Source organism: Rhinoraja longicauda, chromosome 9 (assembly GCF_053455715.1).
Source record: "Rhinoraja longicauda isolate Sanriku21f chromosome 9, sRhiLon1.1, whole genome shotgun sequence".
NCBI lineage: Eukaryota > Metazoa > Chordata > Chondrichthyes > Rajiformes > Arhynchobatidae > Rhinoraja > Rhinoraja longicauda.
This window is the reverse complement of record NC_135961.1, coordinates 57,104,854-57,130,566: the sequence shown is the minus strand read 5'-3', so window position 1 is coordinate 57,130,566 and position 25,713 is coordinate 57,104,854. Positions and strand designations below refer to the sequence as shown.

General features: G+C 48.7%; 1 protein-coding gene across 15 annotated transcripts in view; it reads left to right on the top strand.

Annotated features, from left to right (window-relative positions):
• LOC144596779 (nesprin-1-like) overlaps positions 1-25,713 on the top strand; it is a 468,061-nt gene that overhangs the window by 256,259 nt on the left and 186,089 nt on the right. For 14 of the 15 annotated variants that reach the window (XM_078405564.1, XM_078405576.1, XM_078405565.1 and 11 more), the window contains 10 exons: positions 490-2,650; positions 3,333-3,670; positions 5,840-5,984; positions 6,958-7,176; positions 8,991-9,253; positions 10,866-11,031; positions 12,866-13,021; positions 13,915-14,067; positions 15,625-15,807; positions 19,167-19,304. In XM_078405564.1, the coding sequence (XP_078261690.1) occupies positions 490-2,650; positions 3,333-3,670; positions 5,840-5,984; positions 6,958-7,176; positions 8,991-9,253; positions 10,866-11,031; positions 12,866-13,021; positions 13,915-14,067; positions 15,625-15,807; positions 19,167-19,304 (3,922 nt within the window). The remainder of the gene's footprint in view (positions 1-489; positions 2,651-3,332; positions 3,671-5,839; positions 5,985-6,957; positions 7,177-8,990; positions 9,254-10,865; positions 11,032-12,865; positions 13,022-13,914; positions 14,068-15,624; positions 15,808-19,166; positions 19,305-25,713) is intronic. The other variant, XM_078405560.1, reaches the window with a different exon arrangement.

Genomic DNA, 25,713 nt, shown 5'->3' with positions numbered 1-25,713 from the left:
AATAAATTAACAACCACGATACTACACCAAAATCTTTAGTGTAACCAAGGACAGTTCAAAGAAGGTCACGGCTGAGGTTAGTGTTGTGTAGTGTTCAAGAGCCTGATGGTTGTTGGGAAGAAGCTATTCTTGAATCTGGTGGTCATGGTTTTCAGACTTCTATACCTTCTTCCTGATGAAATGAGAGCACGGATAGATAGGGAGGTGTGGGCCTTTGCTGATATTGGCTGTAGTTTTGAGTCAATACTTCCCATAGATTCCTTGTGATATTATTATGAAATGTTCCTGAAAACCAAATAAAGACAGTGATGATGCATGAGAGTGACAGTCGTGAAGGTTAACTAGGGTTGCCCTTCAGACAACGTGTAGTCGAAGAAGGGTTCTGACCCGAAACGTCGCCTGTTCCTTTTCTCCAGAGATGCTGCCCGAGCCGCTGAGTTACTCCAGCACTCTCTTCTGACCCTTCTTGTCTTGGTTTCTTTGCAACAGGACGGACGCGGAGAGCACAGCTGAGCTGCTGGAGGCCCTGAAGAAGCTGGCGAGCAGGGTGCAGGCTCAGAGGTTTGTGCTGGATGACCTGAAGGAGCAGAAGCAGAAGCAGATGGACCGCCTGAACCCCGAGGACAAGGAGCTGATCAAGGAGCAGACCAGCCACTTCGAGAGGCAGTGGGCCCAGCTGGAGGATCTGCTGGAGAGGAAGGTCCAGGTGTCCGTGACCACCCTGGAGGAGCTGAGCCAGTGCCAGTCCAAGCTTGAGGACCTGCTGGACTGGGCCGAGGGTCAGACGCGGCTGTTCTCTGAGGCCCTGCGGTGCAGCCCGCCGGCCGAGCTGGCCCAGACACTGCTGCTGGACCACATCGCCAGCTGCGGCGAGCTGGAGTCGCAGCAGCTCGCCCACGGCGCGGCCACGAAGGAGGCCGAGAAGATCCTGGCCCGGCTGGGCCTGGACGAGAGGCAGCGGCTGCAGAAGACGCTGGGCGCCCTGCACGGGAGGATGAGCTCGCTGCGAGAGGCGGTGGGGCAGAGGAGGAAGTACCTGAGCCGGGCCCTGTCCGACCGCACCCAGTTCCTCATGGCGCTGGGCCCGGCCATCGGCTGGATCCGGCAGACCGAGATGGCGGCCACCACCCCGGAGCACGTCGCCCTCATGCCCCTGGACGTCGGCAAGCAGACCCGGGCCTGCAAGGCCGCCTGCGCCGGCCTGAAGGAGTACCAGGCCGACGTGGCGGCGCTCTGGGCCCAGGGCAGGGAGCTGGCCCGGGAGGCGGCCGAGGAAGAGACGGCGGAAATCATGACCCACCTGCAGGAGCTGCAGGCCACCTACAACACGGCGCTGCAGGGGAGCGGGCAGAGGCTGCAGGAGCTGGAGAAGATCCTGGCCCCTCGGAGGTACTTCAAGGCCGACCTGGACAAGGTGTGCCACTGGCTGAAGCAGGCCGACATCCTGACCTTCCCGCAGACCAGCCTGATGAGCAGCGACTCGGAGCTGTGCGACCAGCTGGACAGGTACCGGCTGCTGCTGGAGCAGTCGCCCGAGTACGAGAACCTTCTACTGCTGGTGCAGAGGAGCGGCCGAGAGCTCCTGCCTTCCCTCAGCGAGGCCGACCACTCCTTCTTGGACGAGAAGCTCAACGCCTTGCCCAAGCAGTTCAACTCCATCATCGGCCTGGCCAAGGAGAAGTCGCAGAAGATCCAAGAGGCCATCTCGGGCAGGAAAGAGTACGTCTCCCTCATCGACATGACCAGCAAGGCCCTGAGCGAGCTGGAGGACCAGCTGATCCAGATGGGCAAAAGCAAGCTGAGGCTTTCGTCCAAGGAGGCGGCTTCGGCGCAGGCCGACTACCGCACCCTGCTGGGCGAGGTGGCGGCACTGGGCAAAGCGGTGGATGAGCTGAACCAGAGAAAGGAGACCTTCCGGAGCTCCGGCCAACCCTGGCAGCCCGACCAGATGGCGGGCCTGGCTAGCCTGTACAACCGGCTGAAGCGCCAGACCGAGCTGAGGGTGGCCGTGCTGGGAGACACCGCCTCGGCCTACCTGGACCACGAGGCCACCTCCCTGCAGCTGGAGGCTCAGCTCCAGGCGCTGCAGGAGGGCCTGGCCAAGACCAACCAGGAGACCCTCTCCCTCGAGGAGAAGCTGAAGAGCTACCACGCCCTGGCCGGAGGTGTGCAGGCCGCCAGCTCCCTGCTGAAGAGGCTGATCGAGCAAGTGGAACAGTTCTCGCCCGAGCTGGAGAGCGGCGCACACGAGGAGAGGGGCCTGCAAATCCAGGCCTGGAGAGAGGCCCTGGAGAAGGCCCAGCGGACGGTCGGTGGGAGGATAGCGGAGTGCGAGGGCAGGCTCGTCCAGAGGATCGACTTCCAGACCGAGATCCAGCACACCCTCGAGTGGCTGCGGAAGATCAGGGGGGACCTCAGCGCTGCCGCGTACCTGGACGTCAAGCTGCAGAGCATCCAGGAGGAGATACGCAAGTCCCAGATCCTGGAGGAGGAGGTGCAGTCAACTCTTCGCATCATGGCGGCTTTGAGCGGCAAGGAGAAGGACAAGTACTCCCAGTCGAAGGAGCTGATGCCTCCACAGGTGGAGACCAACCTGAGTGAGCTCGCCCAGCTCGAGGCCGAAGTCCAGGAAATGCTGAGCACCAAGAAGGTTAGTCAGCACCTGGGGTGTATGCGACTTGCCAGGGGGGAAGGGAATGGTCGAGGCACGATGCCGACTAACCAGACCAATGTCTCTCTCAATAAAGTGACAATAAATGGGTCATCGAGTCTGACAGTGTTGAAACAGGCCCTTCGGCCCAACTTGCCCACACCGGCCAATATGTCCCATCTAGATTAATCCCACCTGCCTGCATTTGACCCATATCCCTCTTAACCTGTCCTATCCATTTACCTGTCTAAATGTTTCTTAAACCTTGCGATAGTACCTGCCTCAACTACCTCCTCCGGCAGCTCGTTCCATACACCCACCATCCTTTGTCTGAAAAGGATTCCACCCTCAGGTTCCTATTAAATCTTTCTTTCCCCCACCCCCCCACACCTTAAACCTACGTCCTCTGCTTCTCGGCCTTCATGTTCTACAGAGATGCTGCCCGACCCGCTGAGTTACTCCAGCACCAGTCCACTGAGACAATATACAAGAGTTGCCAGATTCTGGCGCCATTTTCAAAGTCCAAGTTGGTTTAAGTGCAGCCGTTATCCTGGCGACGTTGCAGTGTCGGCCTGGCGTTGCGAGCATCCTCCACCGTTGCTTGTGTCCTGTTGTGCAAACCAGAATCTGCAGCTCCTTGTTCATTGTGACCATTTCCCTTCTCCATCCTCTTGTTTCCCAGCAGTCCCTCGACAAGGTACAAAGCATGATTCTGCAGTACCAATGGGCAGTGCAGTCTGCCGGTGACTGGTTGGAGGATGCCACTGCCCTCTTGCAGCAAGCGACCGAGGGCTTGGACGTGGAGGCATCCGAGGAGACCTTGGGGAGGCACACGGAATTCTTTGCCACGGAGTCCACGTTCACGAGCCAAATGGGGCAGCTGGAGAGCCTGGCGCCCGACCTCCTGCCGTCAATCAACCCGGCAGGTAGAGAGCAGGTGGAGCAAAGCTTGGCATCGTTGAGGCAGAGGAGAGGTGACACCGAGCTGGAGGCTCAGGCCCAGCGGGACATCCTGCAAAGGTAAAGTCTCACCTGTTCCACTGCAGGAAGGTCCAGGGCCATTGGGCGGAGCAGTTGGGTGCAATGGGGATTGGTGATGCAAATCATGCGGTGGGATTGCAATGAATCGATGATGCGATGGGGATTAATGCAATTTTGATGCAGTGTGGATTGGCGTAGTCATGTGACTGGCATGGCGATCTCCACTCTTGGAGGACTGTGCTCAGTTTTGGTTCCCATGTCAACGAGATCTGGGTGTCCTAGTGCATCAGTCACTGAAAGGAAGCATGCAGGTACAGCAGGCAGTGAAGAAAGCCAATGGAATATTGGCCTTCATAACAAGAAGAGTTGAGTATAGGAGCAAAGAGGTCCTTCTGCAGTTGTACAGGGCCCTAGTGAGACCGCACCTGGAGTGCTGTGTGCAGTTTTGGTCTCCAAATTTGAGGAAGGATATTCTTGCTATTGAGGGCGTGCAGCGTAGGTTTAATAGGTTAATTCCCGGAATGGCGGGACTATCATATGTTGAAAGACTGGAGCGACTAGGCTTGTATACACTGGAATTTAGAAGGACGAGAGGAGATCTTATCGAAACGTATAAGATTATTAAGGGTTGGACACGTTAGAGGCAGGGAACGTGTTCCCAGTGTTGGGGGAGTCCAGAACAAGGGGCCACAGTTTAAGAATAAGGGGTAGGCCATTTAGAACTGAGACGAGGAAAAACTTTTTCAGTCAGAGAGTTGTGAATCTGTGGAATTCTCTGCATCAGAAGGCAGTGGAGGCCAATTCTCTGAATGCATTCAAGAGAGAGCTAGATAGAGCTCTTAAAGATAGCGGAGTCAGGGGGTATGGGGAGAAGGCAGGAACGGGGTACTGATTGAGGATGATCAGCCATGATCACATTGAATGGCGGTGCTGGCTCGAAGGGCCGAATGGCCTCCTCCTGCACCTATTGTCTATTGTCTATTCTCCCCGTGACCGCGTGGGTGTTCTCCGGTTTCTTCCAACATTCCAAAGACGTGCAGGTTTGTCGGTTAGTTGGCTTCTGTAAATTGCTCCCGGTGTGTAAGACGCATAAGTGGGACAACACAGAACTAGTGTAGGGGTGATCGCCGGTCAGCGTGGGCTCAGTGGGCCGAAGGGCCTGTTTCCACGCTGTGTCTCTAAACTAAACTAAACTAAAATGATTTACAATGCCATAATTGAAAGGTGGTAATTATGTGGAAGGAAACAAAAGTCCGACCTGACAGAGGTGCTCAAAGTTATGCAAGGGTGGATGTAAGCAAGATGTTTCCAGATAATGGGGAGGTAACATTAGGGGAAGAAAGTAAAATATAGGCACTCGTAAATCCTGCAAGAAATCCAGAAGAAACCTCTTACCCAGAGAATGTAGAACATTGAGGGCTTGTGCATATTTAAGAAGCAGCTTTATTTGTGCTTGAGAGTGAAAGGGTAGGGTTAGGGGTTAGGGGTAGGGTTAGATGAACTAAGATGGTCATTTGGCACATCAACAAAACACGGATCATTGAAGTAAATGATCTTTACCAGTGAAGTGAATTTAATTTAATTGAAAACATGGAAACTTGATCCCTGGGGAAGGTATACTATGCAATGTTATGTCAGTAGTTTTATGTTTTAAGTATGTTGGGGGAGTCCAGAACCAGGGGACACAATCTAAGAATAAAGGGGAGGCCATTTAAAACTGAGGTGAGAAGAAACTTTTTCACCCAGAGAGCTGTGAATTTGTGGAATTATGTGCCACAGAGGACAGTGGAGGCCAATTCACTGGATGAATTTAAAAGAGAGATAGATAGAGCTCTAGGGGCTAGTGGAATCAAGGGATATGGGGAGAAGTTGGGCACAGGTTACTGATTGTAGATGATCAGCCATGATCACAATGAATGGCGGTGCTGGCTCGAAGGGCCAAATGGCCTCCTCCTCCACCTATTTTCTATGTTTCTGTGTTTCTATTGCACCATGGCTTGGGATATTGGGATTTGGACATTGAATTTTGTACTTCCAATGCCCGAAGCCCTGGGGGTGTCCAAGATAATTTTTCATTGATCTGTCAGGAGTGGTCTGCATGACCCAGGGATGAATGATTAATATTTGGGTTTGGGATATGCTGTTTTCTGTTCGGCTTTCACTGAACCGAGAGCTGACTGAGTGTGGTTTCTACACCATTCCTCCTAGATGTGTCGCACAGTGGCATGACTACCAGGAGGCCCGGCAGCAGTTGATTGCTCTCATGAACCAGGCAGAAAAGACGTTGTCGGAATTCTCCACAGCCAAAGCAGCGACGAGCCATGAAAGTGAAGAGAAGCTGACTCAGCATAAGGTAGCACAACAGCGTCTGGCTCTCAACATGACTTACTTTCTAGCAATAAGTCGCTGACAGCAATCACTAGCCCACCACAGGTGGCTACCCGTGATCGGCACAGGGAACTGCAGAGGCTGGAATCATTCAGAGAACACAACATGCTGGAGTAACTCAGCGGGTCAGGAAACATCCCAGCACTTTAACTCCCCCTCCCATTCCCAGTCTGGCCCAGCACTTTAACTCCCCCTCCCATTCCCAGTCTGACCTCTCTGTCATGGGCCTCCTCCAGTGCCATAGTGAGGCCCGCCGGAAATTGGAGGAGCAGCACCTCATATTTCGCCTGGGCAGTTTGCGGCCCGGTGGTATGAACGTCGACTTCTCCAACTTCAGATAGCTCCTCTGTCCCTCCCTTCCCCTCCTCCTTCCCAGATCTCCCTCTATCTTCCTGTCTCCACCTATATCCTTCCTTTGTCCCACCCCCGACATCAGTCTGAAGAAGGGTCTCGACCCGAAACGTCACCCATTCCTTCTCTCCCGAGATGCTGCCTGACCTGCTGAGTTACTCCAGCATTTTGTGAATAAATCGATTTGTACCAGCATCTGCAGTTATTTTCTTATACTAATGGATAGGCAACGTTATGGGTTGGGACCTGTCTTCAGACTGAAGTAGGGTCCTGACCCGAAACGATGCCTTTCTATGTGCTCCAGAGATGCTGCCTGACCCACTGAATAACCACCTGCAGTCATACCTTTGCCCTCTCCCTCTCCCTCTCCCTCTCCCTCTCCCTCTCCCTCTCCCTCTCCCTCTCCCTCTCCCTCTCCCTCTCCCTCTCCCTCTCCCTCTCCCTCTCTCCTCTCATTTTACGCTCTCTCGTCCTTTCATTTCTCTTTTACTCTTTCTTCCTTCCTGCAAGATATGTTTTTTTAAATGAAAAGCTGTCCATTGAGGGTTTAATACAGGTGCTCCATTGATATTTCTCTCCACTCCCAGTCGTTGCTGTCGGTGGTGAATTCCTTCCAGGAGAAGATCACTACCCTGGAGGAGCAGGCTTCGCAGCTGGAGAGCTTGGGCAATGACGCCAGCAAGGCCACCATCAGCAGGTCGATGACCACCGTATGGCAGCGCTGGACGCGGCTACGCAGCGTGGCCCGCGAGCAGGAAAAGATGCTGGAAGAAGCTGCACGTGGATGGAAGAACCTCACGGACAAGGTACGGACCAGAACCTTATCTTGCGTTCAGCGTTAGTCCCTTTATCCTGTATCTGTACGCTGAGCACGGCTTGAGTGTAGTCATGCATAGTCTTTCCACTGACTGGATAGCACGCAACAAGAAGCATTTCACTGTACCTCGGTGCTTGTGACAATAAACCAAACCAAACCAAACCAAACCAAACTAAACCAAACCTAACTTAACTTAACTTAACTTAACTTAACTTAACTTAACCTAACCTAACCTAACCTAACTTAACTTAACTTAACCTAACTTAACTTCACTTAACTTAACTTAACAACTCAACTTAACCTAACTCAACTTAACCTAACTCAACTTAACCTAACTCAACTTAACCTAACTCAACTTAACCTAACTTAACTTAACCTAACTCAACAACCTAACTCAACTTAACCTAACTCAACTTAACCTAACTCAACTTAACCTAACTCAACTTAACCTAACAACGTAACCTAACCTAACTCAACTTAACCTAACGCAACTTAACCTAACTCAACCTAACTTAACTCAACCTAACTCAACTTAACCTAACTCAACTTAACCTAACTCAACTTCACCTAACTCAACTTAACCTAACTCAACTTAACTTAACCTAACTCAACTTAACCTAACTCAACTTAACCTAACTTAACTTAACTTAACTTAACTTAACCAACTAGAATGAAGGACATCTCTAAAGTAGAACAAAGGTGGAAGACTGTGATTGCAGGGTATTGGAAATAAAAACAAAATTGTTGGAAATACTCAGCAGGTCGGACAGCATCTGTGAAAGACGAAAAACAGTTAATGCTTCAGATTTCCTGACCTGAAACGTCATCTGTCCAATCCCTCCACAGATGGGGCTTGAGAAGCTGAGTTCCTTCTACTAATGTATCAAATCAATGATCTTTATTCGGAAGTGCAGGTTGCAGAGAATCAACAATATCCACGCAAGAGTAAATGCAGGGAAAGAGGTAGGGAAGAGTGATGAGTGGGTGGAGAGATGGCACGGTCAAATGATCAGCATGTTTGAGGCCACACAGGAAGGTGTAGGTGCAGCTCTAAATGGTTGGCTCACTCTAGCAGAAGGGAGAATGCAGCTTGGAAGATTGGTCAAAGAGATCTCCATTCTGTCACAGCGTTTTCCTTTTCCTTCCCATCCCCTTTTTGCCGGCTCTCCAAATGCAGTCGTGTTTTAGCATTGTGTTCTCTTTGTGTCCCTGTACTCTGTGTTTTGTATCAGCCAAGACCCAATTCTCTGATCAAAGATCAATAGTGGCGCAGTGGTAGAATTGTTGCCTTACAGCGCCCGAGGCCCGGGTTCGATCCTGACTTACGGATGCCTTCTCTATGGAGTTTGTACATTCTCCCGCCTGGGGTTTCTCCCGAGAGTTCTGGTTTCCTCCAATATTCCAAAGGCGTACAGGATTGTAGGTGTCGGTAAGAATTGCAAATTGTCCATCGTGTGCAGGATAGTGCTGGTGTACTGGTCGGTGCGGATTCGGTGGGCTGCAGGGCCTGGTACTGCACTGTATCTCTAAACTTAACAAGATTAGGAAGCATTGATTATCCCATTCCCCGGTAAAAATGTAGCCCTGACCTTGTGAGTTAAAGCTCGAAGCCTAGTAGATGGAGCTAAGTTTATAGAGAAACCATGATCTAAGCTTTGAGGTGGTGCCTCTCATTTTGAGTATGTGGGACGGATGTGGGGCGGGACCAGGCGGACCGGAGTGAAGTACGCCCGATTATTTTCACTCGCCAAGGGGAGTTTGTGTAACGGTGCTCATTCCTGGGGCATTAACCTTGGTCCTCAGATCGAGACAACCACAGTGGTGGTAGACCAGCTGCAAGATCGACTCCCCGACAGCTCCGTGGAGAAGGCACGGAAGGCCGAGCTGCTCGAGCTCCTCGAATACCACGACGCCTTTGCGCTGGAGGTGGAGCGGGAGCAGTCCACGCTGACCGTGCTCCGGCAGCAGGCGCTGAACATGCTGCGGGACCTGGCCATGCCCTCGACCACGGTGGAGGACCTGCCCGTTATGCACGAGATCAAAGCCATGCAGGACAGATATGACAAGTAAGTGGGCTCAATGATAGCGGAGTCAGGGGGTACGGGGAGAGGGCAGGAACGGGGTACTGATTGTGAATGATCAGCCATGATCACATTGAATGGCGGTGCTGGCTCGAAGGGCCGGATGGCCTCCTCCTGCACCTATTGTCTATTGAGTCCGGTATCTACCTCCTAGAAACGCAGTGTGTGGGTGGATAAAGGAATATTGCACCAGTGGATAGGCGTCACGCTGATACATCAGTTGTTGTTCCTCCTCAGTCTGTGTTGTCTTGTCACTGATTCCATGACTTCATTGGTAATTTTTGTAAATCTGTGGAATTCTCTGCCTCAGAAGGCAGTGGAGGCCAATTCTCTGGACGCTTTCAAGAGAGAGTTAGACAGAGCTCTTAATGATAGCGGAGTCAGGGGGTATGGGGAGAAGGCAGGAACGGGGTACTGATTGTGGATGATCAGCCATGATCACATTGAATGGCGGTGCTGGTGCTGTCTCGAAGGGCCGAATGGCCTACTCCTGCACCTATTGTCTATTGCCTCTTGTCTATTTACCTGACACATTCCACATGCACGTCCGCTTGATATATTATGTGCGTTTGAGGCTAGATGCTTGAGTGAAGACACATAACCGATGTGACGACGTTGGCCTCTTCTGCCATGGTAACGGCATGTCCAATTAGTGAGCACCCACACCAAAGGTTTTATTTGAACATGCCAAACATTTAATTTGAAAGCCAACTTACTTAGTAAATGAAGACGGACATAAAAAGCTGGAATAACTCAGTGGGTCAGACAGCATCTCTGCAGAAAATGAATAGGTGAAGTTTCGGGCCGCGACCCTTCTTCAGACTGAAACATAGAAACATAGAAACATAGAAAATAGGTGCAGGAGTAGGCCATTCGGCCCTTCGAGCCTACACCGCCATTCAATATGATCATGGCTGATCATCCAGCTCAGTAGCCTGTACCTGCCTTCTCTCCATACCCCCTGATCCCTTTAGCAAAAAGGGCCACATCTAACTCCCTCTTAAATATAGCCAATGAACTGGCCTCAACTACCTTCTGTGGCAGAGAATTCCACAGACTCACCACTCTCTGTGTGAAGAAATGTTTTCTCATCTCGGTCCTAAAAGACTTCCCCCTTATCCTTAAGCTGTGACCCCTGGTTCTGGACTCCCAACATCGGGAACAATCTTCCCGCATCTAGCCTCTCCAACCCCTTAAGAATTTTATATGTTTCTATAAGATCCCCCCTCAGTCTTCTAAATTCCAGCGAGTACAAGCCCAGTCTATCCAGTCTTTCTTCATATGAAAGTCCCGCCATCCCAGGGATCAATCTGGTGAACCTTCTCTGTACTCCCTCTAAGGCAAGAACGTCTTTCCTCAGATTAGAAGACCAAAACTGCAGAGGAAAGGGAATCGGGAGATATTGACGGTAATATAGAGAGATACAGAACAAATGAATGAAAGATACGCGAAAAAGTAATGATGGTAATGGAGACAGGCCATTGTTAACTGTGGGCTAGGTGAAAACGAGTTGCAGACAATGAGACCAAGGGGCCGCTTTCCACGCTCAGTGACAGAAGAGGCGGACATTGACTGAAGTTTCTGCTTTCAATTAAAGCGTCCGACAAAAGATAAGGAAGAGCAAGAAAATGGTCCAGCAGGAACTGAAGGAGCGGGAGGAAGTGGAGGGCGAATTGAACGCCATCAAGCAGTGGCTGCGGGAGACAAAGGAGTATCTGCAGAACACCACCACTGACGCGGTGACAGAGCTCCAGGAGCTGAAGGTATGGCATATCCCACAGTGACAGATTGGTGCCGGTTATTAAAAGGGAAAGGAGAACATTCATTTGCAAATCCTCAGCATGCTCCTCAGCCCTGGTTTATCTAGATCAGACTCTAACCCCTCATACACCTCATTTTACCTCATTTTTACCTCATTTTTTACCTCATTTTACCTCATTCTTACCCCATTTTACCTCATTTTACCTCGTACACATTCGGTAAAATACAGGGCCTACCGTTGCAAAACCTGATGAGGTTACAGGTTGCTCCTTGCAAGGATGTCCTGGGGATTCAAAAAAATCTATGAGACATAATTTGAAGATATTGATGCTCAACTAGTTTAAGCAAGAAGATAGACACCACAGGCTGGGGTAACAGCAGGTCAGGCAGCATCTCTGGAGAAGAGGAATAGGTGACGTTTCGGGGTCCTGACCCTTCTTCAGTCAGGGGAGAGGGAGACTAGAGATATGAAGAGGGACATGGAACAAATGAACGAACGGAATGCAAAAGTGCACATCAAAACCTGCAACGATGATCAAGGAAAGGTGAAGCCCACAAAGGTCCATTGTTGGTTGTGGAGAAGATGCTAACGAGTGCAACGGTAAACTGAGCAGGACGACAGTGAAAATAGTCAGACGACTAGGGTGGGGAAGGGACGGGGAGAGAGAGGGAGGGAATGCAAGGGTTATGAAGTTAGAGAAATAAATGTTCGTGCCGCTGGTTTGTAAGCTGCCCAAGCGAAATATCAGCAAGTTGCTTTGAAGTAAAACCTTAAAAGAAAAGAGGGAGGTGGAAAGTTGTAGGGGTTTTAGGTAAAGAAGTTCCAAGTGGTGGCACAGTAGTGCAGCAGTAGAGTTGCTGCCTCACAATGCCAGAGACCTGGTTCGATCCTGGCTTCGGGTGTTGTCCCATACGGAATTTGTACTTTCTCCCTGTGACCTCGTGGGCTTTCTCCGGAGGGGGGGGAAAAGGCCTATTTCAGCGCTGTATCTCCAAACAAAACTACACTGAACTAAACGATAGAGAGTTGCAGTGATAGATGACACCATGTGATGTGCTGCCAGATGTTACAATGATATAAAGCACTAGACCAAGTGGTCCCGTTGGGCCCAAACCTCTCCTGCATTGGTGCAGCACCCTCTCCTCCCCCTCTTTCCCTCTCTCTCTTTCCCTGTCCCCCTCTCCTCCCTCCCCCCCACCTCCACCCCTCCCCCTTCCCCTCCCCCCTTCCCCTCCCCCCTACTCCATCCCCCTCAACCCCCTTATCCTCCCTCCCCCCTCTCCCTCCTTCCCCTCCCTCCCTCCCTAGGAGATAGATTTAAACTTTAAAATGTGAATAACTTAAAAAATATAACACCAATTTCAATGAAACTTCTTCCAATAGCATCAAAGGGACGACGGTGAGTAAGGTGGGCCTAACATTGTTGTGCTATCGTGTACCGATTTGGCTGTAGTTCAAGAACAAACAAACGAGAGTTTTAGTATATAGATGGTGTGTAGGGCTTTAGGAAGCTGCAGTGATAGAGGATGTGGTGATGAGGACTGCAGGAGGTTGCAGTGATTGAGAGAGGAGCAGAAGTGGCGATATTTGAAAACCAGGTCGAGAAATTCATCATGGAGATATTATTGGATCTGGATTCAATGCAGCAATCATGTAAATGTACCCTCTTAGTATTGCCTCTGTGGCACCAAACAGAGTCCAAGCTTGCCCACCAGCAGAGATCATGCGTAATATCTGCAGCAGGTTATTTCCTCCATAGTCTTCGATGATCCACTTTTTAATCTTAAGAATCCGTGACACCATTTTCTTGCCGTAACACGCTGTCTTGTATTTAGGAACTGCACAGCGAGGTGGCTACTCGACATCAGATAGTGGAACAGCTGGGAGATAGACAGCGGGATAAGTACCTGGAATTATACACCATCCTGCCCTCCGAGCTCTCAGAACAACTGGCTGAGGTCAGGCTAGCTCTTGGAGCCATCGAGGAACAGGTACGTTTGACTTCAAGTCCTTTGGCAACATCCTACTCATCAACAAGGGGTGACATGGTGGCACAGCAGGGGGGTTGTTATATCATAAACTTGTCCTATCCATGTACCTGTCTAAATGTTTCTTAAACATTGTGATAGTGTCTGCTTCAACTACCTCCTCTGGCAGCTCGTTCCATAACGTGCAGTTCTGGTCGCCAAATTATAGGAAGGATGTCGATAAAATGGAGAGGGTACAGAGGAGATTTACTAGAATGTTGCCTGGGTTTCAGCACTTAAGCTACAGAGAGAGGTTGAACAGGTTGGGTCTTTATTCTTTGGAGCGTAGAAGGTTGAGGGGGGACTTGATAGAGGTTTTTTAATTTTTAAGAGGGACGGACAGAGTTGACGTGGGTAGGCTTTTCCCTTTGAGAGTGAGGAAGATTCCAAAAAGCGGACATAACTTCAGAATTAAGGAACAAAAGTTTAGGGGTAACATGAGGGGTAACTTCTTTACTCAGAGGGTGGTGGCTGTATGGAATGAGCTTCCGGTGGAAGTGGTGGAGGCAGGCTCGATTTTATTATTTAAGAGTAAATTGGATAGGTATATGGATGGGAGGGGATTGGAGGGTTATGGTCTGAGAGCAGGTAGATGAGTCTAGGTCAGAGAAAGTGGTCGGCGTGGACTGGTAGGGCCGAACGGGCCTGTTTCCGTGCTGTAATTGTTATATGGTTATATGGTTATAACCCACCACCCCTTGTGCAAAGATTGTAAATTGCCCCTAATGTGTAGCGTGGTACTGGTGTATGGGGGGATTGCTGGTCGGCGCGGACTTGGTGGGCTGAAGGACCTGTTTCCGCGCTGTGTCTCTGAACTAAACGCGAAACTATCTCTAAACTGTGCTTTCACTGTACAGGTGAACGTGAAAGAAGGGGCAGCTGAACAAATGAAGGTAGTGACCCTGGACTTCAACAGCAGGATGCAGCAGATCTCTGATGGACTGCACGACATTTCCAGAAAACTAAAAGAGAAAGGGGTTGATACCGTACAAGCCAAGATCGAGCAGGAGGTGAGGGGGGGAAAGTGCTGACTAGTGTTATTGCATTTTGTTGTTGGAGATACTAAAAGCAAATGTTGGATTCTTCAGATCACTGTGCGGGATGTATTTTCATCTGGCGAGCTGACCTCTACCATGCTGAGGCCAGGCGCCGACTCTCGGACACCTCCTCTTACTTAGCCTTGGACCATGACCCTTCCGATGAGCACCAGGCCATCATTTTGCAGGCTATCTCCGATTTTATCACCTCCAGCTGTCTGGCCTCCACAGCCTCCAACTTTATCATTCCCCAGTCCTGCACGGCCCGGTTTTACCTTCTCCCCAAAATCCATAAACACAACTGTCCTGGCAGACCCATTGTTTCTGACTGCTCCTGCCCCACTGGAATCATCTCCATGTACCTCGACTCCATCATATCCCCCCCTTAGTCCAATTCCTCACGACCTATTTCCAAGATACCTCACACACCCTTCGTCTCTTCAATGACTTCCCCCACCCCCACTCCCACTTCCCGGGCCCCACTTTACTAAGTCTGAAGAAGGGTCTTGACCCGAAATGTCACCTATTCTTTTCCTCCAGAGATGCTGAGTTACTCCACCTTTTTTGTGTCTATCTTATATTTCCATCTACCTGCACAAGGAAGCTTTATAAATGTGATCTCAGTTCCACTGCCTGTGTTCACTTGCTCCGTCACCTCTTATCAGTTTAACATCAAGATGGGATGAGAACAAGAAGGAAATAACAACTTCATGCAGAGCCCCTTCGCAATTGTAGAAGCATCCTCCATAGAGTGAATTGCTTGAGCTGCGATCAATGTCGTTGTGTAAGCGCGTACTCAAGCCAATTTGTGTACAGCCAGCACTCTCAAACTGCCATCAGACTGATGAAACAATATTTTGATGGCCGATTTTGGGTCAGAGAGTATTTAAGCTCAAACATGGCCGCTGGACTTACCTGCATCTTCACATCATAGAGTTTAGTTTAGAGATACAGCGCGGAAACAGGCCCTTTCGGCCCACCGGGTCCGCACCGACCAGCGATCCCTGTATATTAACACTAACCTACACACACTAGGGACAATTTTTACATTTACCAAGCCAATTAGCCTACATACCTGTACGTCTTTGGAGTGTGGGAGGAAACTGGAGATCCCGGAGAAAACCTACGCAGGTCACGGGGAGAACGTACAAACTCCGTACATGCAGCACCCGTAGTCGGGATCGAACCCGGGTCTCTGGGGCTGCATTCGCTGTAAGGCAGCAACTCTACCGCTGCGCCACCGTGCCGCCCACATGAGGCTGGGACTAATAATGAGTGACTCACATTCACCCTCCTCCACCCGACCACCTAAACCATTTCCATTGGCAGCAAGGTGCATCTCCTGGACAAGTGAAGCTCCAATAACACTGAAGAAACTCAACCCGAGTCTGCAGTTCCTTCCAGAGCAAGGTTGAGGAGTAGGTTTGTTGTGCACTTGATAAGTTGCATATCCACAGTTTAGGTGATTTGGAAGGCATGACGGTACAGTGGGACAGGACGTGGCTCACATGGGGTTTGTTACCTTTGCAGAGACTCTGGGACAAGCTGGACAGCTGCAACGTGAAGCTGGTGGAACTGGATGCCACCATGCAGGATTTCATGGAGCAAAACCCTCAGCAGAGCAAGCGGCTGATGGATGACATGACTAAACTGTCCAGCCTCTATCAGCAGGTCCTTCGAGAGACTGAGTACAGAGCCTCCAAACTCAACAAGGTAAGCAGTGCATACAACTCAGTATTTGGCCTCTTATCAGCTTCACCATGTTGTTTCAGATCTTACATCAACCTATTTCAATGTGTTTAATTTAGTTTAGTTTAGAGATACAGCGCAGAAACAGGTCCTTCAGCCCTTGGTGTCCGCGCCGACCAGCGATCCCCGCACACTAACGCTATCCTACACATACTAGGGACAATTTACAATTATACCAAGCCAATTAATCTACAAACCCATACATCTTTGGAGTGTGGGAGGAAACCGGAGATCCCAGAGAAAACCCATGTAGGTCACGGGGAGAACGTACAAACTCCGTACAGACAGCACCCGTGGACAGGATGGAACCCAGGTCTCTGGCACTGTAAGGCAGCAACTCTACCGCTGTGCCACTGTGTCCACCCCGTGTTCTCTAAAGTGTCTCTAAAGCTGGAGTTATGAGATGAAATTGAATAGACTGGTCTTGTATTTCTATTCCAAGATCAAGGGATGACTTTATCCAGTTGCTTAACAAGATTGAAAGAATCACTAGGATAGAAAGAGAGAAACTATTTCTCCTGTTGGGGGAATTCAGAACCATGGCCATAACCATAATGGTAGGAATGGGTCATTTCGAATAATGTCAGCTTGAAGGGCCGAAGATTCTCAAGAGTCAAGTCAATAGTGTTTTATTGCCATATGTCCCGGAACTGAACAATGAATTTCTGACTTACAGCCGCATAACACAGGACTCTGTAAACACCATAACAAACAGCAAAAAAGTTTATATATACACACACACACACACACACACACACATGTAGACACACATATATACACACATATACCCACACAATTCCTTTTATTCACAAAATGCTGGAGTAACTCAGCAGGTCAGGCAGCATCTCGGGAGAGAAGGAATGGGTGACGTTTCGGGTCGAGACCCTTCTTCAGACTGATGTCGGGGGTGGGACAAAGGAAGGATATAGGTGGAGACAGGAAGATAGAGGGAGATCTGGGAAGGAGGAGGGGAAGGGAGGGACAGAGGAGCTATCTGAAGTTGGAGAAGTCGACGTTCATACCACCGGGCCGCAAACTGCCCAGGCGAAATATGAGGTGCTGCTCCTCCAATTTCCGGCGGGCCTCACTATGGCACTGGAGGAGGCCCATGACAGAGAGGTCAGACTGGGAATGGGAGGGGGAGTTGAAGTGCTGGGCCACCGGGAGATCAGTGGCGTTAATGCGGACCGAGCGCAGGTGTTCAGCGAAGCGATCGCCGAGCCTGCGCTTGGTTTCGCCGATATAGATGAGTTGACATCTAGAGCAGCGGATGCAATAGATGAGGTTGGAGGAGGTGCAGGTGAACCTCTGTCTCACCTGGAAAGAATGTTTGGGTCCTTTGATGGAGTTGAGGGGGGAGGTAAAGGGACAGGTGTTGCATCTCGTGCGGTTGCACACAATTCCTTCTCTCCTGAGATGCTGCCTGACCTGCTGAGTTACTCCAGCATTTTGTGAAATAAACACACACACACACACACACACACACACATATATACATATATATATATATATATATATATATATATATATATATATAACAAATGAACAGTAATAGTGCAAAGACAAAATCAATGTCCCCTAATCCATGTAGTTTGGAGCTTAATTGGTTGTGGTGTTTAATACCCTAATGGTTGCAGGGCAGAAGCTGCTGCTGAACCTGAAGGTTACAGTTCTTGGGCTCTCGTACCTTCTTCCTGATGGCAAGAAATGAGTGTGTGGCCAGGGTGGTGTATGTCTCTGATAATGCTGGCCGCCTTTTTTGAGGCCGCGGCTCCTGTACATCCCTTCGATGGTGGGGAGGTCAGCACCTGTGATGGACTGGGCAGTGTTCACCACTTTTTGCAACAAGTAATATAGAAGGCAAATGACATATTGGGCTTTATCACAAAAGGGTTGGAGTTTAATTTAGGGAGATCTTGTTCCAGATGCACAGAGCAGTGGTGAGGTCCTTACCAAATGTCACTAATGAGTCACCTTTAAAGTCTCATTGTTCCTCTTTGAAGGGAAAATGGGGATTAGATTCTGAGCTGCAATGGGAGGTCTCGGAGTAACAGCCAAAGTTCAGATTCAAGATTCAAGTTTCAATTTATTGTCACATGTACCAATTAAGGTATAATGAAATTTGGGTTAATATTTTTAATATAATTTATAGAATGGCATATGGGTTTTCATGGTGAAGTGAAATATATATAAGGTAACTGAACACATAGTTGCAGAGAGCCGGAGGTTTGAAGGATGCAGAGTTATTGCAGGGAGGAATGAAAACGAGGGTCACCATAAGCAGAGTGGTTGTTTTGGTGTGTGGGACTAAAGTGGAGGTAGGAGCAGAAGCAGGTGATGCTGCTTACCTGTGACGTAACTCCTGCTCATAGACACAATGCCAACACTCAGTGCCTGGGTCTGAGGTGCGAGGCTACTGTTAGAACCTTCAGTAGAGGAGAGGAGACGGGCAGAAAGTGAGCAACAGAACATGGATACTGAAGAAGATGCCTACACTTTTCTCTTGTTGACCGTTGACAGCTCACTGTCAAGGACAACCCAGATATCATCTCCTTGACAACACGCATCCTCTGAAAATTCCAACTCATTCAAAACATTAAGTAGCATCTCTGGAGGACATGACCAGGCAATGTTTTGGGTGGGGGTCGCGACTTGAAACATCTCATGTTCATGTCCTCCAGAGATGCTGCCTGACCCGCTGAGTTACTTTTGTGTCTTTTTTCTTGTAAATCGACATCTGCAATTGCTGAGAGTCACAGAGTCATACTGCCCTTCGGAAACAGGCCCTTCGGCCCAACTTTCCCATGCCAACCAAGATGCCTCATCTATTTTTTTAACGATTTTTAAAAGATTTTTTTAGATGTTAGAGATACAGCGCAGAAACAGGCCCTTCGGCCCACCGGGTCCGCGCCGCCCAGCGATCCTCACACATTAACACTATCCTACACCCACTAGGGACAATTTTTACATTAGCCCAGCCAATTAACCTACAAACCTGTACGTCTTTGGAGTGTGGGAGGAAACCGAAGATCTCGGAGAAAACCCACGCAGGTCACGTGGAGAACGTACAAACTCCGTACAGACAGCACCCGTAGTCAGGGTCGAACCTGAGTCTCCGCTGCATTCGCTGTAAGGCAGCAACTCTACCGCTGCGCCACCGTGCCGCCCTGATCCCACCTGCCTGAGTTTGGCCCATATCCCATTTCTTACATCTTCATTTAATGTCCATTGTCAGCTGAACCTTGCTCATTTTTGCCTGTGGGAATCGTGTTGGGTTTCCTCCGAACATTGTCCTAATCTACCTCTCCCTTTGCTCTCTTCAGGCCGCTTCCCAGTTGGAGGAATTCCACGAAATGCTCGAGTTTGTACTGAAGTGGGTGGAGAGAGCGAAGAACCTCAGCCACAGCGACCTCGTCTGGGAATCAGCGGCTCAGCTCAATGACCAGCTGATGGCCCACCAGGTTAGACCTGCGCTCCTCCCCAGGACTTGTATCACGATGGCCGCCAGGTGGTAGTACGCGTGTGCTAACCTGGCAGCGTTATGATGTTATCATATCATATCATATATATACAGCCGGAAACAGGCCTTTTCGGCCCACCAAGTCCGTGCCGCCCAGCGATCCCCGTACATTAACACTATCCTACACCCACTAGGGACAATTTTTTTTTAACATTTACCCAGCCAATTAACCTACATACCTGTACGTCTTTGGAGTGTGGGAGGAAACCGAAGATCTCGGAGAAAACCCACGCAGGTCACGGGGAGAACGTACAAACTCCTTACAGTGCAGCACCCGTAGTCAGGATCGAACCTGAGTCTCCGGCGCTGCATTCGCTGTAAAACAGCAACTCTACCGCTGGGCTACCGTTCCACCAGGAACTCAAACATCACGACCCATCACCCAATCATGAGAGGAATAGATTGGGTAGATGCACAGAGTCTCTTGCCCAGAGTAGGTGAATCGAGAACCAGAGGACACAGGTTTAAGGTGAAGAGGAAAAGATTTAACAGGAATCTGAGGGGAGACTTTGTCACACAAAGGGTGGTGGGTGTATGGAACAAGCTGCCAGAGGAGTTAGTTGAGGCAGAGATTATCCCAACATTTAAGAAACAGTTAGAAAGGTACATGGATAGGACCGGCTTGGAAGGATATGGATCAAACGTGGGCAGATAGGACTAGTGTAGCTGGGACATGTTGGTCAGTGTGGCTGAAGGGCCTGTTTCCACACTGTATCACACTTTTATAACTGGCCAGGGCAGTTTGGGTTAGTGCACAACTATCCTCATCTGATAAAATCCATGTTTATAGACACAAAATGCTGGAGTAACTCAGCGGGACAGGCAGCATCTCTGGAGAGATGGAAGATGCTGCCTGGCCCGCTGAGTTAATCCAGCATTTAGTGTCTATCTTCGATTTAAACCAGCATCTGCAGTTCTTTCCGACACAAAACCCGTGTTTAGTTTAGAGATACAGCGCGGAAACAGGCCCTTCGGCCCACCGAGTCCGCACCCACCAACGATGCCCGCACATCAGCACTGTCCTACACATACTAGGGACACTTTACAATTTTATCGAAGCCAATTAAAAGACAAACTTGTACGTCTTTGGAGTGTGGGAGGAAACCGGAGCATCCGGAGAAAACCTATGCAGGTCACAGGGAGCTCGTGCAAACTCCGTACAGACAGCACCCGTAGTCAGGATCGAACCCAAGTCTCTGGCACAATAAGGCAGCAACTCTACCGCTGCGCCACCGCGCCGCCCCAATGTTGCATGGGGAATAAAGTATTAGTAGAAAGTAGAGTGCTCAGCCTTTTGAGTCTGCTCCATCATTTAAAAATGCTACGGCTGATCTGATTATGATCTCAACTCCACATTCCACTCTATCCACAGTAACAATAATAATAATAATATAATAATATATTCCTTTATTTGTCCCACACCGGGGAAATTTGCAGTATTACAGCAGCAAAGTGGATAGCAAGAGACATTCATTATACATAAAAATAAAGATAAGGATAATTGTCAATAGACAATAGGTGCAAGAGGAGGCCATTCGACCCTTCGTGCCAGCACCGCCATTTAATGTAATCATGGCTGATCATTCTCAATCAGTACCCCGTTCCTGCCTTCTCCCCATACCCCCTGACTCCACTATCCTTAAGAGCTCTATCTAGCTCTCTCTTGAATGCATTCAGAGAATTGGCCTCCACTGCCTTCTGAGGCAGAGAATTCCACAGATTCACAACTCTCTGACTGAAAAAGTTTTTCCTCATCTCAGTTCTAAATGGCCTGCCCCTTATTCTTAAACTGTGGCCCCTTGTTCTGGACTCCCCCAACATTGGGAACATGTTTCCTGCCTCTAACGTGTCCAACCCCTTAATAATCTTATACGTTTCGATAAGATCTCCTCTCATCCTTCTAAATTCCAGTGTATACAAGCCTAGTCGCTCCAGTCTTTCAACATATGATAGTCCCGCCATTCCGGGAATTAACCTAGTAAATCTATGCTGCACGCCCTCAATAGTCATCATTTACTGTGGTTTTTAAAAAAACTGTTACTGTTAACTGGTCTGTTGACTGGTCTGCTGGGAGCAGTGCTGGTTGTGCAGTCTCACAGCAGCGGGACGGAAGGACCTCCGATATCTCTCCTTCACACACTTGGGGTGAAGGAGACTGTCACTGATGGAGCTACTCAGTGCAGTGATAGTGTCCTGCATGGGGTGGGAGTCGTTGTCCAGCAGCGACCTTTCATTCCTTTACTTTTCAAGTATCTAATGACCTTTGTTTCAAACATATTAAGAGAGTCTGCTTTCACCATCCTTGTAGGAGGGGATTTCCAAAGACTGCAACACCCTGAGAGAAAACAAAATCACTTAACCTGCCATAAATGGCGACCCTAAAGTTAGACAGTGATCCATGGTTCAAAATACTCCTAAAAGAAGAAATATCCTCCCACATATCATAGAAACATAGAAACAGGTGCAGGAGTAGGCCATTCGGCCCTTCGAGCCTGCACCGCCATTCAATATGATCATGGCTGATCATCCAGCTCAGTAACCTGTACCTGCCTTCTCTCCATACCCCCTGATCCCTTTAGCCATAAGGGCCACATCTAACTCCCTCTTAAATATAGCCAATGAACTGGCCTCAACTACCTTCTGTGGCAGAGAATTCCACAGAACCACCACTCTCTGTGTGAAGAAATGTTTTCTCATCTCGGTCCTAAAAGACTTCCCCCTTATCCTTAAGCTGTGACCCCTGGTTCTGGACTTCCCCAACATCGGGAACAATCTTCCCGCATCTAGCCTCTCCCAACTCCTTAAGAATTTTATATGTTTCTATAAGATCCCCCCTCAGTCTTCTAAATTCCAGCGAGTACATCCAACCCCTTGGGATATTATACATTTCATTCAAGTCTCCTCTCACTCTTCTCGACTTCAGTGTACACAAGCCAAGCCTTGTTGAAGTGGAGTAACATGGAACAGTGTGTGAACGGGTGATCAATGATCAGCACGGTCCCTGTGGTCCAAAGGGCCTGTTTCCTTGCTGCGCCTTTCATTCAATCAAACCTGCACCGTCCACGTGTCTCTGGTAAAAGTCTTCTGAACTGTTTTCAACACGTTGACATCCTTCCTCGAGAAGCCATTGATCACAGAATTTTATTTCATTTTTTTTTTAATGCAAATATCCTGCAGTACATTTAAGAATAAAACGACACTTTCGGCCCACTGTTGAAACTGTTTGAAGCACATGTTCACTTCTTCAAACGCCTCCGCTATTTCTCCAAAGGTTTCCTCTTGTAATATCAATTCAGTTCCCTTTTGAACATCGCTCTTGAATCTGTTTCCACCCACCTTTTTTTTTTTTACAGTGAAATCTTAACAACTCATTGTGCTGGAGATAACGATTCCTTTTCTACCTATCTTACCTCTATCCTTTGGTTGCCAAGCAATTGGCAAGAGCTCTTCTTATTTTATTAAAATCACCTCATAATTTGGTGTAGGAAAATAACTGCAGATGCTGGTACAAGTCGAAGGTATCACAAAATGCTGGAGTAACTCAGCAGGTCAGGCAGCATCTCAGGAGAGAAGGAATTTGGGATACCTCGTAATTTGGGATACCTCTCCTTAAACTTTTCCTGCTTTGAAGAGAACAGTTCCATTTTCTCAAGGCATAGCTTGAAAATCCACTGGCCACTTTCAATAGACAATGCACAGTAGACAATAGGTGCAGGAGTAGGCCATTCGGCCCTTCGAGCCAGCACCACCATTCAATGTGATCATGGCTGATCATTCACAATCAGCACCCCATTCCTGCCTTCTCCCCATACCCCTGACTCCGCTATCATTAAGAGCTCTATCTAGCTCTCTCTTGAAAGCATCCTCGAGAATTGGCCTCCACTGCCTTCTGAGGTAGAGAATTCCACAGATTTACAACTCTCTGACTGAAAATGTTTTTCCTCATCGTCGTTCTAAATGGCCTACCCCTTATTCTTAAACTGTGGCCCCAGGTTCTGGACTTCGTACCTCATCTTTTCTCCCCGTATTGCCTTTTTAGTTACCTTCTGTTGCTCTTTAAAAGAGTCCCAAACCTCTGGCTGCCCGCTCATTTTTGCTATGTTATACCTCTTCTCTTTTATTTTTATACTGTCCTTGACTTCCCTTGTCAGCCACAGCCACCTCTTACTCCCCTTAGAATCTTTCTTCCTCTTGGGAATGAACTGATCCTGCACCTTCTGTATTATTCCCAGAAATACCTGCCATTGTTGTTCCACCGTTTTCCCTGCTAGGGTCTCTTTCCAGTCAACTCTGGCCTTTCCAGTCAACACTGCTCAACTGCAATACTGACACTTCCGATTTTCCCTGCTCCCTCTCAATTTGTCGATTAAAACTTATCATATTATGATCCCTACCTCCGAATGGCTCATCCAGATAGCACTTGCTAGATAGAAGGCAGGAACGGGGTACTGATTGAGAGTGATCAGCCATGATCGCATTGAATGGCGGTGCTGGCTCGAAGGGCTGAATGGCCTACTCCTGCACCTATTGTCTATTGTCTATTGTCTATTGATCATCATCCCCATCGCCCACTTGTCCCCTGCTATCAAGTATTTTCTCAATCTGCTGACACCTCAAATAATCTTGTCCAATGCCTCTTCTCTGGTATCACTCAAAAGGCACTTCTGCATAGGCTTGATGTGTGAACTTTTCAAAGGGATAAACCATTGATCCAACTGAGGTAGGAATTATAACTGAAAGAATAGAGAGTTGCTCAAATGTAACTCCATCAATGGAGCTCCAGCTTTAGGTTTCATTTTAGAGATACAGAGTGGAAACAGGCCATTTGGCCCACCGAGTTCATGTTGACCAGCAATCATCCCTACTAGTTCTGTTCTGCACACTGGGGACAATTTACAGTTTTACCAAGCCAACTAGCGTACAAACTGTACCTGAGTATAGAAGTTGGGAGTTCATGTTGCAGTTGTATAAGACGTTGGTGAGGCCACATTTAGAATATTGTGTTCAGTCCTGGGCACCATGTTATAGGAAAGATGTTGTCAAGCTGGAAAGGGTACAGAGAAGATTTATGAGGATGGTGTCAGGACTAGAGGGTCTGAGATATAGGGAGAGGTTGGGTAGACTAGGATTCTATTCCTTGGAGCGCAGGAGGATGAGAGGTGCTCTTATAGAGGTGTATAAGATCATGAGACAAATAGATCGGTTAGATGCATGGAGTCTCTTGCCCAGAGTAAGTGAATCGAGGACATACAAGTTTAAGATGAAGGGGAAAAAATTTAATAGGAATCTGAGGGGTAGCTTTTTCACACAGAGGGTGGTGGATGTATGGAGCAAGCTGCCAGAGGAGGTAGTTGGTATAGTTAAATGCTATACCAGCATTTAAGAAGCAGTTAGATAGGTACATGAATAGGACAGGTTTGAAGTGATATGGACCAAATGCTGGCAGGTGAGACTAGTGTAGCTGGGACATGTTGGCCGGTGTGGGCAAGTTGGGCCGTAGGGCCTGTTTCCATGCTCTATGACCCTATGACACATCTGTACGTCTTTGGAGTGTGGGAGGAAATGGGAGCACCCGGAGAAAACCCACGCAGTCACAGGGAGAACATACAAGCTTGTACAAAAATATGCAACCGTACAGAGACAGCACAAGTAGTCAGGATCGAACCCGGGTCTCTGGCGCGGTAAGGCAGCAACTCTCCCGCTGTGCCACTGTGCCGCCCAGTATTTTACATTACTATTACATTACATAACATTATTTTGTCATTTTAAGCAATGCTTGAGTTGCATAGCGTCGTCCATATGGCCACTCTTTAACCACTGAGTGAAGCTGAGATGTATGTGTCGCTAACCTGATGTACAAATACCCTCCAGCAAGAAGAATGGGGGCAATTGAAGATTATTTATTTGAATAGAGAGCAGGGTAAAAGCCTTTGAAGAGACTGAGAAGATATGGCCTCTAAATGGGGCAGGAGGGAGATTTACGAGTGTAAATGAGTGGAAGTGCAACCTTGGCCTGGTGGCAATTGAAGGAGTATGTTTCTTCAGGAAGAGGTGTTGATGCATGAGATCGCTTTGATGGGAAATTTGCAACCCCTCCAAGCCCTTCCAAGACATCATGCATTTGGAACATGTTTGCAAGCACTGCAAAGGAAGCAAGTTCAGTCTTCAGGGAGCAGTTGATCACCACAGGGGCCAACTCTGGTGAGAGGAGGTCCAGGCAAATCATCATTGTATCTAAGGAATGATCTGGCCGTCACTGCTTGTTGCACCATGAGGCTGTGATTTGTCCTCAGCAAGAATGGGTGCACTCACATTATTTCAGGTTGTAGTTTAACAGCTGAAAGGAACTC